Genomic DNA, 20,030 nt, shown 5'->3' on the forward strand with positions numbered 1-20,030 from the left:
ATTAGTAAAAACCTTCTTTGAGTATAATTGGAAAAAACAGATCCAAATATTGTTTATTCAATGTTTAGAATTTGAACCTGCTACTATAATTAAAAGATGGATAATTTGTGCTTTGCAGTGACCCCTCTAGATGAATTGTGGGCGATCAGTACTTCAGGATCTTTGCTCCAGCGCCTCACTAAGACCTTTAGCCATTCCCATAGTTTGCAGAAAAATAATGACACCTCTGTTCTGCTTCACCCTGATGATTTGGAAGATGAATGGGAAGTGATATGAAGTCTGTCAAGCTTATGAAGCAGTGAAAAAACCAGGAGGACAGAATTTCTGTAATGTATGTACAGAATATTGGATCTAAAAGCCACTCATATTGGACCTGTGATATTAGCACTTTTGTATTGGAAAACTGACCTGTTAAATAGCCCCAAGCTGTGAGTTCTGATGTTTGTTACATAATCTTTTGGGAGACTCTTTAGGTGTGGCATACTGCAATTGTTATACCATACTACTGTAGAAGCTCCTTTGGAAATATAACTCTTAAGTTAATCTTACTAGCAATGAAAGTGAGTACTTCACAACAGCATGCAACTAATGTACTGATTTTGAGAAGGAATTCTGTTGCATTAAATATTTCTCTACAATGGAAACATTAAGCATTTCTCAATTTCTTCTTGTATTTGGAACTCCGTACCATACTGGTAGGATCACTCTGACTCTTGTACATATATTTAGAATTATTTTTCCTTGCAGCATGGAAGAAAATATGGTGAAGTATTTCTTAGTGAGATCTGAGATCATTATGATGACGCAGTATTGTTAGAATGAACTTAGTTTGATCCATTTCCATATAAATAATTGCAAGGCTATACTAACCTTCCATTCCCAGAAATTTTGTTCATAATTCGGCTTCATTCACAAGGTAGAGTTTTAGATTACACCTAATATCAGGGGGACTTTTTCCCATTTCCATAGCTATCAGAAAGCTGACAGAGTTTTGGGGGTGGGTCCCAGTTTGGAATAAGAAGAGGTCGTTTGTTGGGTTTGTAGTACAAAGCAGCAGGAATGTACAAGGCAGCTTTCTTAATTCCTGTTGTGCTGTATTTGTGCCTCCAGCCAGTGCTTTAACATTTGGACTCATATTGTTTTGAGTACCAAACTTAGATGTATTAAGAATAAAATGGTAATTTATAGAATTACCTATATATCCCATTAAAAATTGTGATATTGTGAGAAAATACTTAACAATATTCTGATTTTTAGCTATGTTAGCTAAATTTTGAAGTGTCTTATACTTAACAGATGTTGCGACAGGAGTATGTGATGAACTGGGAAGTAACCTAAGTTAATCATTGCAGTTTATTTTTCTTTACACTAAATCTTCTTTGAAAGATACCTCATCTTTTTTAAGCAATAGAACTATAGATGAGAGAACCTGAGTTCAGTATGTAGGCGGAGGAGTTATTTTGTGTTTGTTCTAAGCTGATAAATCATCAGAATGTTTTAAGCAGCTGCTAACCAATACTGTAAAAGAGCCAGCTTCAGAAAACGCCAAGAGTTGAAAAGTGGGGATGTTTCTGTTTTCAGAACTTAACACAAATGGAAAAGGATGTGTTTTCTTTTTAACCTCTGTTCTCTTTCAGAACAGCTCATGCACATACTGCACTAAACTTGGAACAAACATGGTGCAAGGTGAGAATGTGAATTGTTGGAGAGAGAACCAAGTTACGTAACTTTTTTTTAGAAGCACTTGTGGTATTGGCTGTCAGTTCTCATTCGAATCTCAGTCCTACAGGAAGGACAGATTTATTTCCCTTTTACAGATTATATGTGTGCTTCTCTGCTGTGTCATCTCTAAACAAAGATTACCCCAGATGCTGGTAGTGGATGGTAATGGAATCAGCTTGTGAAGTAACCCAGTCTGTTTTATGCAAGCATAGCTTGGTGTCTTGAGGACCCCAAAGGAGCTGAAATTCAGCTTAAAAGTATCTTAAGGCAACTCCCGAGTCAATCACTTTGGAGAAAGGACATGAGAAAGAGCAACTTCTCTGTGCCCTCCAAGCACCAGATGTTCAAATACGATATTATTGTTTATTTAATAGTGACACTTTTGTATTACATTTTTCAAAGTCATCTTAGTAATGGTTTGAGCTTGCTAGTTGTTTATTTACTGTATAATACTGTTCCTTGCTATGGTCGTTAATATTCAATTGGTGTCAAGAGCTCTTACAGACTACTTTTTAGGGTAGTTTCAACAAAATTAGGATGGGTTTTTTTACTTTTATTTCTGTATTTGGGTTTTTGGTTTTGTTTGTGCTTTAAGACAAGTGCAATAAATTAGATTTTTAAGAAATAAATTGCTATGGCAAGACTGATCTTTTGTGTGATTTACAAGAGAATTCTTTGTGTCTGTCAATTGTCTTGTTGTTAAAGACTGTGCTTATGAAATCCTTCTCTAATGTTGCCCCAGACAACATGGTAATGACAGTGTAAGGACCTGGATAGTGAAGTTTATTTTTATATATTTTTTAAATTGTGACAGGTGTGTCAAGCTGACAAAATGTTCATCATTCAGGCAAAGACAATGAAACACATCTCATATTTGAATATTAAGCTTGTTGCTGCCATATTAAGATAGTCTTGCTCTAATAGAAGTAAACAAATTTCTTTCCTTACATGCTGAACAAAAATTTCATGTTGAATATTTTAGCTCTCAGTGAAAAATATGCATTTGTGGTTCCAGTTAGAAAGTGGTCCAGCAGAAAATGGTGATTGTACCACGTGTGCTTTAACTGCACCCTTCCTTGAATTATTCATTATCTGAGGGCTTCCTGTGTTTTTGGCATTTTACTGGAACTGCAGCTGGGGCTTAAAAGAGAGTACCTTGGCTTTGCTTCCCAAAGGAGAGAGTGGTTTCCTGACTGAGTCAGGACCTGGGTAACTTCACACAAGGGAAGTAACAGTGATTAATGAGGCTTCTGACTCTTAAACACACTTCCAGCCCCAGGAATCCTGCTCAGATTCAGATGGCAGTGTCCTTGCTAATTATCATAGCTTTTATCTTGACAAACTGGTTCAGCTGCTTCTCTGACTCTTGCATGGAAATAGCAGCCTCCTTACAGCACTGGCTCCTTGCTATTATGCAGGAGTAATCCTGATGTCACAGCTTAAGGAAGATGAGTATGATGAGATGTTGTGAAACCAGCCAGATGATAGATAGATAGATAGATAGATAGATAGATAGATAGATAGATAGATAGATAGATAGATAGATAGATAGATGAGAAACTCCTGGTTTTCTTTGTCTTGCTGCAATAAAAATAAAATAGGATCATGTTAAATGGTACAGAGAAAATATTTCACTAACAAGTGTCAAAGAAAATATACTAATTCCTTAGGTAAGATAGCAGAACTGTTTATATGAACAGTGCTACTACTATAGAAAGATTACAGTGAGAAACAATTATGGACTTAGGTGATTGTCTAAACAGCTCTATTTGTGCAGATACAAAGTTTCACGTTTCTTCAGCCTCCATTACCTGTTCAAAGAGTGTCTGATGGAATAGACCAGGATCCCCCCTTCTTCCCACACACTTGTGAACATCAGAACTCCATAACTCCCCTATATAACTTTCCAATAGATGAATTCTGCCAAGCATTTCAAAGTCACCTGTGGGCTATTTCAGACTTATGTGACATTCTGGTTTATATTTTTGTTCTTGAAATTCCCTTTAATCAGTGAGCTTTTGCTTGTTTCAGCCAGTTCTGGGTAGATTTCAAGGAACAACCTTGATACACCTTTTCAATAAATGCTGTTCTGACTATAAAGGCTTGAAATTCAAGCGCTTGTATGTCAATGGCTTTGCCTGGTTAATTAGCAATTACTGAAGCCTAAATTGTTTATGAAGGTACGGAGTTCTCCTTATTACTTTGGTGTAAATTCTCAGGTCTCCAGATTTTACACTAACTGGCCCTGTCTACATCCCATCCCTACTGTCAGGAGTAGAGAGACTGGATTGAGGATTTCCAGCTGTAAAATGTGAGATGCAAGCTTTATTCCTCTTGCAGCTTTCCTGAAAGCCAAAGTTACATGTTGAAAACAGTATTATGGTGGCAAGTAGACAGCACAGAAAGCTGATGGATCCTGTGCCAAACAAAGTAGATCACCCTGATTTTTTGATACTGAGTTACTGTAGTTAACCACTCTCACATCAGCAGGACAGAAGAGAACTTGTAATATATAGGACTAGATTTTAATTACTGGAAAGTGAAAGTTGGGTTGCAGTCATTACCTTTTGTGAATTGCTACAACCAGAGCTCTACCAATAAAAATTAAAATGTCTGGATGAATGAAATTATCTCCCCAGTCTGCTGACTAGCAATATCTAGGTTTATTAGTTATGGATTTCTCACTGCTTGAAATTGAGATGGGAAGTGAGGTTCAAGTTCATTGCAGGAAGTATTTTCGAATGTTCTCTGGCTGGTATCACACTAGAAGCTGGGTGAAATGACTATGATGATTCCTTTGGACTTTGAGTCTACCTGACTTGAAATCTATTTAAGTATATTTATCAAATTATTATATTAGCCATAAGGTTAAAATCCTGCTTGATACTAGTGGTATAAAAAAAGCATAGAAAAATATCTGTTTGAGGATCTTTGTGTTCTTATGGATGGTGGACTTTTCGTATATGTTCATGTACATATATAAAAGCTTTGATTTCTGTTCTGTAAAAACTAATAACAATGATAATAAACCACCAAAAAGTACTAAGTCTTCCAAACTGAAAAATGCCCTTTCCATTTTGGCCCTCAGAAACTGCTTCTAAATACAATGATTTTTATAGCCTATGATTCTGATAGAGGAATTGAATAGTACACAGCTGAATATCACTGAGTGGAGCTGCAGTTACAAATTAATCTTTCAAACATTATTCACTATTTCTGATACTGAAGAAACCAGTGACTTGTTTTTCCATTTTAATATACTTTGCTTATAACCTCAGCTGAGATACACTTAGAGCAGATAAAGGAAGGAGACTTCCATTTACAACACATGTGCTTTGAATCTCATATCCAGAGAAAATGTACCTAAAGATGTGTACAGAATTTTATTAACATACTGTACTTACCATCTTGGGTTTGCACAAGTGACTGCTTTATTTGTATTCAGTGGGCCTGCTGTCTAGTCAGTGTGGGGAGCCTTTGCTGAGAGCTCTCTGCTGTTAAGGGTGTGCAGAGGTATCTTGTGTGTGGAATGGAGAAGTGACACAGCTGTTAACATCTCTTAAAGCATGAAATGAGACTACTCAACAGATGACTCCTTGCTGAGGCTGTCATGCTGCTGTATTTTTCCCTAAATGTGGGCTGGATGAATTTAGCTAAGCTCTGTTGGGCCAGGTGAAAGATCAAACTAACTAGATCTCTCCCAGAAAAAAAATATAAGGCTGGGAGGAAAGTTCCAGGGAAGCCCCCAGCAGAATTCCTGGCACGTGTGCCTGGCAACAGAGCAGGGGGATGTACCATAGAGAATGAATTTGCTTGAGCTGCAGGGGAAAAACTGCAACTGCCAGCAAGAAACCCCACAATCCCTGGTTGTTCTAGGGAACAGACCAGCCAGCTGATCATGGGAAGTGCAAAGTAAGTAGGGTAATTGCTAGAATGACTGAGATTTTACTTGCTCAGCTCCCACGCTTGTCTTGCTAAATCCGTTCTGTGCCTCAACAGATGGTCTAAGGTCTGTTCCCTCTGTGAGCCGCACCCAGCACTCCAAATTGGGGATAAGAACATGTGAAGCAACGGACCTGCACTTTGTTCCATGGTGCTGTGGTGAAAGTCAGACCTTTTAAGTTAAGGAGAACATGGTAAACAATCAGGGTAACACTTGGAAATAACATGTTTAGCACTGTTGGTTCTCTTTGTAATTGCTGTAATAATAATGCTGACCTTGTTAAATATTCATATTGATGCCATAGGTACTTGTGTAGGAGATCTGTTTGGCTTCAGGTCTCATTAGCTGGTTACTTAAAATACTGCCAACATGAGGCCTGTTTAAAACAACAGCAAAAATATCTGAAACGTGTGTTTGCCTCTACTCAGAATGGATACATTGGGAAGCTGAATCTCCTTGCTTTTAAGGCCTGCTGATGGCTTTTCATACTGTTCTTTGCTTAGTGGGGGGATCTTTCCCCTGTCCTTTTGTGCATTTACATGATTCACATATAGAGCAAATCCTTTGAGGGAAACACAAGCAATTGAGAGTTTTGTATGGCACTTTCTTTCCTTCCTCCCCATCTTGCCATTTCTAATTGCTGTAAGAGGGGAGTTGAGGTCCAGGGATGTAGTGAAGCAGCTCCTTCCACTTTAACTTCAGTTTTAATAACAAAACACAGCTTAAACCAGCAGGGTTTTGTGTCAACTGTAACCTTGTTCTTAGTTCTTTGCAGCATTTTTTTCACCATTGCTGGCTGTTTGCAATATAGGGACTTCTTAAACCTGATTTTAATAGAAGACTTTCAAGATGAAAGGTAACAGTAGTTTGGGTTTTTGTTTTTTTTTAATTGGTGAGAGATGCCATATTTTTCCAGCTGAGTTTTCAAAGCATGCCAAGCAAGGTGAGCTTGGCTTTCACTTAAAAGGCCATGCTTCATTCAATCCCTGAGTGTTGCAATCATACAGCCAGTGATATTTCAGAGCCACTTTTAGAAGCATCTATCTTGCTGTCAACTTCAGGGACCTTAAGAATAACATTGTCTCTGCAGAACTGTACTGCCAAGAGCCCAGACTTCAGTGTCTCTCTCAGCACATCTGTTCTGGGCAGCATGGCAGGCTCATCACCTACATAGGATTCCCTGCCTGGTGAGTTTTGCCAGCCTCAGTGGGGGATAAGAATTTTTTGCAGATCTGGACAAATGGGTGGTTTCTTAGGTCTGTCTCTAAGGACTTTTGCTTTAAATCTAGGGTTCCCTGCTAGAGTTCCCAAAGTCAGCCAGGGTGGAACACATCAGCACAAGAGACACAAATTGCATCCTTGATCAGTTGTTATTACAAATATGACTTTCTTCATGCTCTTCAGGGTGAATTTCACCAAATTTCATGTAGTTTTTAATCTTAAAAGTTCAATGTTATGGGGAGCAGCACAGCCCATATTGTATCTACCATCTGCAATTATTTTAGGATATTGAGTGACAGTGATTTTCCGAAAGTACCCACCTCTGACCTTGAAATGGGTACGTTTAAAATCTAGTGTCTAACAGACCAAACAATTAGGCCTCTCACCCAGATGATTTGCATATTATTACCCTGTTTGCATTTTACATTCAGGATTCACACTTTTTGTTACTCTTAGTTTTGCAAGTACAGCTTGTTCAGAGTGAGTAGATTTAAAATAGCTATTCCTAAATTCTTGAGTGGGTTGACCTGGGTCACCACTATAACTTCCTTGTAGATTTTCCTGCACTTTTTCCATCTAGTTTTTAATAAAAAGCACCATAGAAGCTGTATGCTTCTGTAAACAAATGTGGTTCCACTTGGCAGTGCCTGATGAAGCATCTTGGAGAATCACTGCTCCAGAAACACTGCTGCAGTGGGAATATGAACATTGCTTTCGCCCCAGAAAACAAAAGAAAATCCCAGTTTATTAGCACTGCTGTTGTTGATCTCTTGACTTTTATTTAGCTGTTTTCCCAATAGCAGATGAAGAGTATCTGAATTCAGTTGTCATGTAAAGCTCAGAAAATACTGGCCACAGTTATAACCCTGCTGACTAGGGGAAAAACAAAAACATTTTTTTTATATTTTGAAAAAAAATATTTTGTGAAAACACACCAGACAAGTGGGGAAATACTGGAATGCTAGTCTTTCATATTTAGTCCTATTCATGGCAAAGCTTTCACTACAATGGACCCTATACAGGCATCAGGAATATTATTAGTAGGCTTTGCCTATAAGGCTTTCCCATATAACATCTCTGGAGGCAACTCTGCTTACTTTCAGCCAAATAAGATGTTTTTGGAAGCTATCCCAAGCAAGTGATTTTGCAAAATAAATGGAACTTCCTTCTATAATGTGATAGTCTTCTTTGGCAGTGGCTCATGAAATTTTAACATGGATGACACTTGGGGATGGAACCATCTTTTATTTTTCCCTCTCTTTATCCCAATATCTCTGATGAAGTCCACATAAGTAAGGAGTATCTTTGGAAGCCATTTTATGCCACTGGTTGGGAAATAGGAGCATATCTTTTCAAAAGATAGTCAAGTCACAAGAGGCCTGTGGTAGTGGTTTTGTGTAATATTTGCAGTTTTGTTCCTGGTTTGGGGTGAAGTCTTTTGCATTGCATTGCACAGTGCTAATGTATCTTTGTTTCCTCCTGATACTGATGTGTTCACATCAAGGTTACTGCAAACAGCTGGAAGCACATGAATTTCAGAAAAGACATTCTGAGAAAACCAGTATGAGCGGAGATAATGCTCCCCCTTGGGAAGCAGGGCAGTGGTGGGAGTGAAAGGGCCGTGAAAGAATACCTCCCTTAATCCATGGTTGCCTGGGTGAGTAGAAGTAAAATGATGGTTTCAGGGAATGCAGAAGAGAGTAATTCTGACCTGTGGAGGATGAATGAGGAAAGAAGAAACAGGCTTAATGGCAGGAAGCATTTCCTTATCAAAAGACCTATTAGGTTGTGCTGTTGTCAGGAAATGGTGACAGTTTCATTCCATGAAGCATTAACATTGGACAAAACGGAACAAACCCTGTAATTATATAAAGGAATAAGAACATCTATCTGTCAGAGCCATTTAATGTTCTGTGGCTTTGCTTGGTTCTTTTATGTAGGTGGTATCACCTTGTTTTCACTTCTTAAAGTACTCTTATGTCCTTTTGTGTTCTGCTTGGTAGACCTGAATGACATTAGCAGAAAGCTAGGAATTTTGAAGGTGAAGAACAAGTGCATCTTCCTTTTACATAATTTTTACAAAATCACAGAATATTATGAGTTGGAAGGGACCTACAAGGATCATCAAGTCCAATTCATGAATGAATGTCCTGTACAGTCATTTGGTGAGCACATCAGTCCTCCAGCACTTCTCTTATCTATGAGAACACAAAAAAGTGCTTTTTATTGTAGAAGAGGCAAGAAAGCAATGCCACTAGCAGACTTGTAACACGTGACATCACCTGTAATAGCTGTAACATACCTGAGGGTTGGTTTTCTTGTTTTAAGAATCAGTATCTCATGAGCATAAATTGACCTTTGACCACTGATGATTTGTCATTACAACAATATGGGAGACTTGTAGAAGGCAAATGGTTATATTTATGTAGAAAATCTATTTATATTAAGCTCTAGGTGCTGGTTCAAACAGTCTTTCTTCACAGAGGTGATCCCTCCACATATGTGCACATATGCTCATGTATAGTATCAGTCTTTGACTTCAACAGGCCTGAGCTGTCCCTTTTATTTATTACCTGACCACTTTCCCCAAACCCAGCCATCTCATGTATTTATTGTGGTAAATCGGTAGTAAAATTATCTTTACCTAAAGGCAATTTGAGAAGAAGAGCAGGCAAACAGGAAAAGAGGAACTGAAGGTTTGCTGCTGACAGACTGACTGGTCAGGCAGTTCCCAAAGGCTGCTCAGAAAGGAACAAACCAGAGTGGTCAGCAGGGTGAGGTGACCCTCACTGCCCAGTTCAGCAGGATGTCAAGCATTGAGCTTACACTGAGGTGTGGGCTTGAGAGTAGCATGATGGGCAGGTATATCCTACAGCAATAGGAAAATGACCCACAAACCAGTAGAGTTATGTTTTCCCATTAACCCATAAAGAACTATGTCTATCCCAAGCAGAGGCTTGAGAACTAGGAAGGCAGGTAGAAATCCCAGGAGCACTGTGTTAGTTTCATGTTTTGACACCGCAAACAACATGGGTTTTCTGTAGGGTCAGAGCTCAGGACTTGCTGGCACAGGGGGTGCAGGCCTTCTGCCAGCTGAGCTGAAATTCATCAGCTTGGATAGCCAAACTTGCTTTTTCCTTCACAGTCACTAGCTAACAGAGTGGTAGGACAGGTCTTTCTGCCACGCTGTATTTAATGTCAAGGTCACCTGTGGTCAATGTAGGATTAAAACAGCATGTTTGGTATGTGTTCCATTAGCAAGGGTGTCTCCTTCAGAGTGGGACACTGCATCAGTGTCAGGTTTGGATCTGAGTAAAGCTTCAGTGTCACCTAATTAATGAATAGGGCCTGGTAAGGTCACAGTCCAAGGCAGGGATTTGGTTATATAAAGTTCTATGCTTTTGTTTTAATAGGGAGTCTACACAAGATTTGTTTGGTATCTGAGCAACCAGTTTCTAAAGCATCAAATCCCAAGTAGGAGGCAGGAAAGGCTTCTTTTGATTCTGGAACAAAAGGCTTCCGAATACCCTCGCAGCTCTGTGTCCTTGGTTTGGTACAGTACGGTGCCACTTCCCATGCATGAAGTGCAAAAGCTGAAAAGGTGAATAGATGCAGATCCAGACTACCAGCTGGGACTTACTACCTCCCAGAGTGAGTACTCAGTGCTGCTTAGCACCCTCTGAAAGGCACAGCATTTGCTCAGCAGAGCTTTTCTTTCTGAGTTGGAGGTGGGCAGAGCCAAGCTCTGTGTCACTGCTTCCTTCTTCTGCTTGGCTCTAGCTAGGAAAATTACTCCCTCACTGTCAGGGCTAGCAAAGTAACTTACTCCCCCCTTTTCCTCCCCCATCATTCAGCTAAAGTGGAAAGAGGATGGGAACACATGAGAGTCCTGCTGTTTGAGCAGAGCATTGTGGTTCTGTCTTTAGCCCCATGGGGCTCAGCTGTGTAGAAACACCTGTGTGACAACCCCCAGGCTGGTACCAGCAAAAATGCTGTTTGCAGGTGCAGCATGGACTACTGCAGGACAAGGTCTGCTGCTATCTGGCTTGTGTTGTGGGTGCCTGTGAGACCTGAGGAGTTAAAGGCTGCTGTGGTGGCCACTGCAGGACAATACTGAGCCAGAGACTTCTGGTGATAAGAATGTTCGCTGATGTTACTCAGGAAAAGCTTGACCTCAGAAGCTGGGATTAAACTGCTCTGTGTCTAAACTGGCAAAGGAGATGTGCTGTGAGTTGGCTGTTCATCGTGTGGGCAGTGGCTCAGTACCACAGGCATATCCTTGCCAGTCATGTCTAAGCCTGTGTGTAAGCACAGCTGATACCATGTGGTACCAAAGGAACTCAGGTTCTCACTGCATTCAAGATACAAGTGTTGTGGTGCTTGGCCCCAGTGTCTGCCTGGCCATGTTGTCTTCCCAAAGCCCCAGGTGCCTCCTACTCCATGTTTCCACAGGGGCCTGCTGTCACTGAGGAGCTGGGGCTTACCCAGTCTCTTGAACAGTGAAGGACAGCCTGAATGCTCTTTGCCCTTCACCGTACTGGTAGTATGCTTCCCATGCATCCTGAGAGCAGGGGTGTAAGTGCTGGAAGGGATCAGTGGCAGACCAGTCTTGGGACATGCTGTGCTGGAGAGAGGACTTAATTGCTGACAGAAAGAACAGAGGGTGGAGTGCCTCTGCACACCGAGTCTGGGGTGGTGACTCGCGGAAAGAATTACGGTCTCAGAGAGACCAGACTGACTGGAGCAAAGGATTATGAGGAAATACACCTTGGATCTTTCACCTAGAGCTTGATACTACAGCCCTGGCTGATGGGATGGTAGCTTGCTGACCTGTCATGAAGGTTGGGAGGATGATGCTGGATGTTATTTGCTTGTCACTGGCCAGGATGTTGTACAGAGCTCCAACGCCTCAGCTGATGTTCTCCATAGTGAAGGCAGCCTGGGTGATGTGTAGCTGGCATTTCACTTTGAAGGAAATGACCTGGTTTTATCCTTCAATATATTCTACCTGCTGAGTGATTCAGTGAGTGACTCACCTGCTCTGCCCTCCCAGCAGCTCTTACCTCAGGGCTGTCTCAGAAGGTGTTTTTCTGCCAGGGCATTCATGGTCTATCCACAGCCCTGATGCTGCTGCTGACAGGGAAAATGAGGCAGCAGCAAAGCTGAGTCAAACCTTGGGCATCTGAAGGAGGAGACAAACCCAAGGAAGTGCCACATTCTTCCCACTGGCATGTGAGTGTTTTTCCAAGAGCACTGAGAGCTCTGCAGTGGTTCTCTGGCCCTATGGTGCTTTCAGCAGTTTTTCTAAGCTCTGGGGCCCTTAAGGTCCCAGCCCCACTCCTGCTGGGAGAGCCTGCAGATGTATTATCACAAGTGACATGCCTCTCTCCTCACAGAAAAAGCGGACAAACCGTTGTTCAGATCAACTCCTTTGCCAGCTGGGGAATTTCATACAGCCTGCCTTTGGCCACAGCCCTGACTGGACATGGCATTAACAAGGGACTGAAATCAGTGTGAGAGCCTGCATCCCTCTGTCCTGTCTTTGAGTCACTAACCATCAATAGCTTTCCCTATTGCAGGAGTGGGAGAGGAGAGCACTAGCAGATGGTTTTAGAGGAAAGCATGTACAGAAACTCAGCTCCTCAAGGGATTTCATTCTCTCTCTTACTGTGAGTTAGAAATCAGTTATTCTTTTGGGCTTTGCTCTAAAATGCTCCTCAAACATTGTCAGGAAAATGACATCACATTAAAAATACGAGTGTGACGTAGTACGTGTTTACTGCAATTTACTTTCACTATTGAAAAGAAAAACTCCTAATGATTATAAAATAAAGCCTGAATATTAAGAGCATGATGACAAAAAACACCCCTTTCATCAAAACAGTAATTACCACTGGGACTGGAACAAAGGAGCAGAGGGACAAATTTGGGCAAAGTTGCTTTGCTGGCTGAGAGGGAAGATGGGGCTGCCCAGTCTTCCAAACAGAGTCAAGGTCTGTTTACACTGTCTGGTCACTGCTGGGAGGACAGACAATTTGCCCTCAGAGCCATGAGACTGTGGGAGAGGAAGTGTGGCACTCACAGCAAACCGTGCAAGAGTCAGGGGACCAAGAGGCACAGAGGGTGCTGCCCTCCCTGGAGCTGGAAGCTGCTCCCTGTCCTGGCTGAGCCAAGTCCTTCCTGCCTGAATTCTCTCTCCCCTCCCCTGGCCTCCTTCCACTGCTTGTCTCACATTAATTGTTCATCTCCCTGTTGAGGTCTGTGGAACGTATTGCCCTTGTGTTTGCCTTAGCTGGGGAGCACAGGGAAGGGGAGGCTGGTCCATGGCCACCCCTCATATCCCAGGCATGCAGGTGTCTTGCCATGGCTCCTGAACTGGGGAATTAAGGTTTTCAGGCCTTATTTGCTTTCCTGAAGGAGAAGTGTTGATTTGTTCTGCTTCCCGTTAGATTTGCAGTACAGAGAACATAACATTACAATTGCTGGAGGGTCTGGAGCTCACACAGGATCCTGAGTTACTGGCTGAGACTTGCTAAAACTTTACTCAGAAAGCTGAAGTATGGGACAGATCAAAGTCCCTCTCTGCTTTCCTTGCTTCTCTGAATTGTCTCTGCCTCTCTCCCTGCTGATTTAGATCCATTTTGGATCAACTCTCACGTTTCAGGAAAAGAATAATTTTTCCTCGAGAAAAAGGAGGCAAGGTTGATGGTAGGGGATGTTTTGAGGTTTAGGGATAGAGAGATTAAGGTTAGTTGGATGGGACCTTTGTTTGGCTCAGCTACAGGTTCCTCATAGAGCCTTGGATGTGCCACAGTTTAAAAATCAATAAAGAAAGGTTGGATTTAAAGCAGATGATGTAAATCAATCAGATGTAATAAGCTCAACATGAGAACTGCTGGCATGGGTCATACACAATTTAGACTTAGATGGCCTGACTTTAGCAGTAATTCCTAAACATGATGAACTTCTCTTTGTTTGAGGTTTCTGAAATTTGCTTTGTTGATTTATGTGGGTTTTTTTTTCATTTATCAACTAAATCACTGGGCAAACAGATACTGGTCATTTCAGAGGTCATCAGGGCAAGTGGGGGCAATCTTTGTACCCCAGCTGAACTTGGTTCCATTTCTTGTAGCAGCAGAGAGTAATCTCTGATGTTTTTGCAAACTGTATTTGTGTTTTCTACTGAGTTACATTTTGTGGGGGAGCTCAGCTCCTTCCACTCTTGTGCTACACATGCACCTGTACCTGCATGGTGGGAAGAGCAGGAGTCAATCACTGCAAGCAGCAGCCTTGCAGCACCATAGATGAGATTCTTGGTAATAGAGGACAGTTTGATATGGTCTGAGCAAGTCATAAGCAGAACTTCCTTTTCACTTCTTACAGGTGGAGGAAGAGAGACCACTGAAGCCAGCCTGGGAATTAATGGTTATGTAGCCTCAGACATGTGCTGACACCAAGCAGGGATGGAAGTACTGTTATTAACTTAGATCTTATGAAACTGGGTTTGCAAGGATTTACAGTGCTTTTTAAATATTAAGCACATGGCATGAGTGCCTTGTTTGCCTGGATGGGATGATGCAATGCACAAGGATCTGCTGATGTCAGTAAATTTCCTATACTCCAAATCAAAAACCCATATGGCTTGAACACCAGCCATAGGACAAATAGGAAATTAGGAAACAAACCTGGCACCCTGGCCCCTTTCTAGTCTGTCTTTCCTTGGCTCTGTGCCAGGGTAAAAGAAGACTGTCAAAGAGCACAAACCCATCTTTTAAACAAGTTACTCATAATTACAATACACTTTATCTCCTTCAGCAGACTCTAGGCAGGCTAAACTTTGGGAGCTGCAGAGAGGAGTCAGTTGCAGAGTCAAAACTAACTCAGTATTTCCTCCTCTTGCTTTCTGAATGAGAATGTTTCAGGCCTTTTTTACCTGTCACAGTAAATAAAACTGCTTTGTACTACAAGGTAGTATATGAATATTTTGGTTTGAAAGTTCTTGAGCAACCCATATTTATTAGATTTCATCACTGTTTTCTGAGAGAAAGTAGTTTTTTAGGGGACTGACTGTATTTTAAAGCTTTTAATGAATGCTGTTCTATCTACCGTCTTGCACGCTTTTGGAAAGCATTTCCTATGGATGAGTGATTTGCCATGTGTGACAACATTAACCTGTGCAGGTAAGACAGAAGCTTTTATCTCCTTACCCCTGTGCTCCCATGGTGTTAGGACTTGGTGAATCTTCTTTTCCACACCTTTGTGGCCAGCTTCCTGGCTCTAGCACCACAGTTCTCTTCTGCAGTGACATAATCACTGTCCATGTTTGCTTTATTAAGCTTGTCAGTGGTGATGCACCTGGCAGTCCTTGGTACTTTTGTTGGTAGCCTTCTCCAAGAGATGGAAAACAGAATGGGCTGTGGAGCCTGCACTCCACTGTGCCCTAAAGGTGGCAGAAGACAGAGATGTGCTGGCGGGTCAGTCTGAGGAAAGATGATGCTGCTATTGCTCGGTCTATAAACAAAAGACTTCTGTTTCCAATGCCAAGAATGCCCCAGCCTTTTTGCAAACTGTGACTCTGTCTGAAAAACAAGCCTGGACCCAGCTGGGGGAGTGATCCCCAGTGTATTTTGCCCATGGTTCCTCGCCAGGTGAAGCATGGCAGACATCAATGAGCCACACACAGCGAGGGCTCTTGGTGACCTTTGGCAGAGCCATCCCAGCGTGGGCTCGGCCCCATGTCTGATTCCTGCCCCAGAATAACAGGAAGGGCACAGCAGTCAGCTGGCTTTGCACCCATCACATGTTGAGGGGATCCATTCTGTTTGTTGAAATGAATTACCCCAGAGCTGGTGGGAGGGCTCCAGGGCAGCCTTTGCATTCGTGTTTTGTTAAAGGGCTCATCTGAAGGTGTAGGATATCCTGCCCAGCCTGTTGTGCTGTTCCAGTGTGTAATTACTCTCACAGCTTGGGAGCAGGAGCCTCTTCCAGCACTCAGTTCAACCAACAGACCAACTCCCTCCTGCTGCTGAATCTCGTTATGTCTTTGTCAGCAAGGCTGATAAACATTCTGTCCCGCTCCCTGCTCTGTCTCTTCCCTCACCCCACACTTCGCCACCTACATGTTAGACCTGAGCGCTTTACTACTTGTCTGGATGTTTCCACACCATTTCTACAGAAGCAATGGGGAACAGTTAGTCTAATAAAGAATGTAGCAACATAGATAATTTTTTTTAAATGGCTAGATTTAGAAGATTAGGATTAGTTCTCTGGATTTCTGTATTTTTATAATCAACAAGGTAGCTGAAGAGAATAGTTAAAATTTTTCCATGTTTTCCAGCAAGGGATTTGAATTTCTCATGGTAATGGGTTTGAGCATGTATCAGCTTGGTTTCTTAGGAAAAAGGAACATTTTCTCTTCTAGGAAACATTTTCAGTGCTATCAGGCTAAGAATAGCAATCTTCTTTCTGTTTCTTCTCAAATTTCAGAAGCATGGTTTATCTTTTATTGTGCATGCAGTACGGAGATTATTTTAGATGAAGCACCACTCTGTTCTGCTGAAACATGAACAGCTTATAGTGCCTAATTCTGTGGGGTTTTTTGTTCCTTAACCAAAATTAATTAATGAATAAAGAAATGTGTGCCTTGAACATAGCTCTTCTCTCCTAAGCACATCAATTCCTTGATGGCCCTAGAGTGAACAGCAATCCTGAAATAGTTCAAGTGGCAAACAACTCCCTGGCTATGAATTTAAGCTCTGAAACAAAACCCTACAGTTTCAATGACAACTTCCAAGAACAGAGCCAAGGCTTCAGTGCTGTGTCCTAGGAGATCACTATCATTGCAGGGCTAGTGCAGCCAGCACAGCTCCCTGCAGAGCACACAGGGACTGCCCAGAATGCTGAAGAGTAAAGGCTGCAGAGCAAGGAACTGAAGCTGTACCCTTTGCTCAGTCAAAACAGAAGTGTTGGAAGCAGGACCTTACCCCAAAGGTAAGGTCCTTTTGGTCTGGAGCAGCTGTGAGGATGTTTGTACCTTGGAGCAGAGTTGGGGAAAGGCTGGATATCCAAGCTACTCCTCTGGCACCCAGCATGGACACCAAGACTGTCATGGTGCTCTCAGCTGAACCTGAGCCATCACACACTGATGGGGAGTGGCCAGAATCCACTGAAAAAAGCCAGTATCTAGGATCCTGGGCCATTGCCATACCCCCTTACATCCCTCTGGGAACAGCAGGCTGGTCTTCCTGCTCTGTGCTACCCTCCTCACCCTGCAGCAGTCACACAGAGGGGCTGCAGGGTCCAGCCCAGCCAGGGCAGGTACATTTTTGGCCACAGCAACACGTGTGCTTCATCTCTCTCTGCCAGACAACAAACACCTTGGCCCTCAAAGGGGAACAGAGACAACTTTACAAGAAAGCCAACTGTTATTTATGCGTATTTTAAAATACATTTTGTTCAGATGCACATCCTTGCCAGCCTTGTTTAGGGAAGTTGTAACAGTATCTGGCTTCTCTTTGGTCTTGTGTACAAGATGAGGAAGTTTTCATCTGTGCCTTTAAAAAAACCCCGTATCTCTGCCAAGATGTATTAGGAGAGCTGTAAAAAAGGAGTCATCCTGTTCCAGGACGGCGAGGCTTATGTAACAGGGAAATCCTAACAAAAAGATACTCCCCCACCCTGCACATGCTTTTCCAAGGCACATGCCACTCCAGGGTTTTCAGTTGCTTGATTTGTATTTTGATCACATCTGCCACTGGTTTATTTGGATGTATTTACAAATATGTTCTTCCCCATACCCTCATTTGTACATGCTATGGAACATCTTTATAAAATGCAGCACGGCCCTCACCTCACCACAAGGATCTTTAAATAAAATATATTGTAAAGTGCTGGATACAATTCTTTTACAAAATACTGTTCTCAATAAAACAGATACTTGGCCACTGCATTAGCAGCTTTGTATATTGATACATTTTTAGCACAAGTCTATTTCTGTCAGGTGAGCGGAAGGCTCTCATACGATCTCTCTAGCTCTCCAGTTTCAAGTCCAAAGGCTTTAGAAAATGAGGCAGAGGCAGATTATCCAGAGCCTCCGGGAAGTGCTCAGGTGAAATGGTCCTGATCAAGACACGCATGGCTCTGACAAACAGCGATGGGGGAGCTAAGCCCACCAGGCACTGGAACCTGTTATCCCCCAGGAGATCCTGCCACTGCTGCCTGTTGTCCAACAGCTGCTGTTTCATTGCAAACTTGAGGTCCTGAGGCACGAAGAAGAAGAGGCAGTCGAGGCAGAGCAGCTTGGCACGCATGTTAGCTGCCGGCATGTGGGAGATCTGCTGCAGCAGGGTGTCGAGAGGGGTGTTCCCAGCACTGTCCTGCAGGCAGGGCGATGCGCCGTGTCCCAGCAGCAGGAGCAGGCACTCGGGCCGCACCAGTTCGCAGGCCGTGTGCAAGGCTGTCTTGCCGCCCTCCACGCGGCTGCAGCCCTGCCGGTCCAGGTGAGCGGCTCTGTCACTCGGGGGCAAGGCTTGGATGGCCTTGAGGATTCGGAAGAGCACCCGGACGCGGTTGTAGCGGACGGCCATGGCCAGGTGCGGGGCTGACTGGCAGCAGCTGAAGCTTTGGCTGGGCACAGCCAGGGCGCTCTGGGGGAACTTAGTGAGCAGGTGCCGGGCGTAGGGCTGGTGGTCGTGCACCAGCGCGTAGAGCAGCGCCTCCGAGGGCGAGTACACGCTCACCTTGCCCCCGTCCTCCCAGTGGAAGACCTCCATGGTCCGCATGTCCTCCAGGAACCAGACGGGCAGCAGGTCCCTCACCGCCTGGTAGAAGGCGAAGGAGGATTTCTTGCACTGCTTCTGGGACTGGGCGCCGCAGCCGCCGACCCAGCGGACGCTCCAGGGCATGGCGTGCGGCCGGGCTCCGCCGGGGGCTGCCTCCCACCATCGGCCCGGACCTGCGGGAGCGGACGGGCCGTCAGTGCCGGGCGGCCGGGGCTCCGCCGGCTGCTTCCGGGGCTCCCCGGGTTGGCCCGCCCGCCTCCCCGCCGGCACGGGTGACAGCGAGCCGGCGCGACATCCCGGTGCAGGAGACAGCCGTACCCCGGAGCACAGGATAGCCCTCCCTCCGTCCCTGCTCCCGCTGCACGGGACACCCGTGTTCCCGCTACAAGGAAACGGCCTCTCCTCAGCGCACAGGACGCCCATGTCCCCGGCACACGGTACGAGGAAACGGCCTCCCCGTGGTGCACTGGACACCCTTATTCCCTCCCGTGCACCGAGACCCGTACAGGGGAACGGCCTCCCGGCAGTACACAGGACGCCCATTTCCCTGGTGCACGGGGACCCGGTACACAGGAACAGCCAGCCAGCCAGCCGGCCGGCCTGCCTCTCTCCCTCCCCCAGCTCCCAGCGCTCACCTCCCCGCTGGTGCCGCCCGTGCCGTGTCCGCCGCAGTGGAGGGCCCGGAGGCGGGAGCGCCGCGCGCCGCCGCGGGGCCCTTTTATGGCCCCCCCGCCCGGGCGGTGAAGGTCGGTCAGGACCGGGGAACTGTCCGGCCAACGCCGATTGGCCGCCGCCCCGGCGCCCCGGCCGCCCATTGGCTGCGCCGGGAGGACGGGGCCCGGCGCCGGCGCGTGCGTCACGGGAGGCAAAGTTCCAAGAAACTTGGCTGAGGGCTCGGAGTCCCGCGGGGGCGGGGCGGGAATGCCGCGGGGCGGGGGCCGGGGCACGGGGGTCCCGGGGCACGGGGGTCCCGGGGGTCCCGGGGGTCCCGGGGGCGTAAGGATCGGGGCTTCCGGGAGCAGGAGGTCCCAAGGATATGGGGTCCCAGCAGTGCGGAGGTCTGGGATCCCAAAGGTTACGTGTCCAGGTACATGGTGTCCCGGGGGTATGGGGCCCTGCGGCTAAGGGATGCAGAGAGCAGAGGCCGCAGAGGCCGGGGGCATGGGATCCTGAGTCTGGGGGATCCAGGGCACACCAGAGCCTGGGCACACGGGTCTAGGGCACACGGCGTCTGGGCCACAGCGGGCCTGTGCCCAGGGGCTGTGGGACACCCGGCCTCCTGGGTGTGGGAGGCTGCAGACGTGCAGCGCCCGGGTACACGGGTGCCGAGGCTGGCGGTGTCACACCCCCGTGCCCGCCCTGGC

At 44.9% G+C, this 20,030-nt stretch overlaps 2 protein-coding genes and 1 long non-coding RNA gene across 8 annotated transcripts in view; 1 reads left to right on the plus strand and 2 right to left on the minus strand.

The window, feature by feature from the left end:
• TECPR2 (tectonin beta-propeller repeat containing 2) overlaps positions 1-2,351 on the plus strand; it is a 42,187-nt gene extending 39,836 nt beyond the window's left edge. For all 6 annotated transcript variants that reach the window (XR_015287775.1, XR_015287776.1, XM_086892196.1 and 3 more), the window contains one exon: positions 119-2,351. Coding sequence is in view for 4 of the 6 variants with exons in the window: in XM_086892196.1 (XP_086748322.1) it covers positions 119-276 (158 nt within the window). In the remaining 2 variants the exon portion in view is untranslated. The remainder of the gene's footprint in view (positions 1-118) is intronic.
• Positions 2,352-2,484: 133 nt separating this feature from the next.
• LOC147652719 (uncharacterized) lies at positions 2,485-10,590 on the minus strand. The gene is made up of 2 exons (XR_015287779.1): positions 9,095-10,590; positions 2,485-9,036 (listed from the first exon to the last, which is right to left on the minus strand). It is a non-coding gene; the product is annotated as an uncharacterized LOC147652719 (long non-coding RNA).
• Positions 10,591-17,291: 6,701 nt separating this feature from the next.
• ANKRD9 (ankyrin repeat domain 9) lies at positions 17,292-19,413 on the minus strand. Its single transcript, XM_086892203.1, has 2 exons — positions 19,302-19,413; positions 17,292-18,839 (listed from the first exon to the last, which is right to left on the minus strand). Exon 2 carries the CDS (start codon positions 18,787-18,789, stop codon positions 17,914-17,916), a length of 876 nt encoding a protein of 291 aa, XP_086748329.1. The 5' UTR covers positions 18,790-18,839; positions 19,302-19,413; the 3' UTR covers positions 17,292-17,913.
• Positions 19,414-20,030: the final 617 nt, after the last annotated feature.

Source organism: Cyanistes caeruleus, chromosome 6 (genome assembly GCF_971803275.1).
Source record: "Cyanistes caeruleus chromosome 6, bCyaCae1.hap1.1, whole genome shotgun sequence".
Lineage (NCBI taxonomy): Eukaryota > Metazoa > Chordata > Aves > Passeriformes > Paridae > Cyanistes > Cyanistes caeruleus.

What these genes read in the sequence shown, in the direction of transcription:
- ANKRD9 (XM_086892203.1), bottom strand. Translation starts at nt 18,789, where the DNA reads ATGCCCTGGAGCGTCCGCTGGGTCGGCGGCTGCGGCGCCCAGTCCCAG.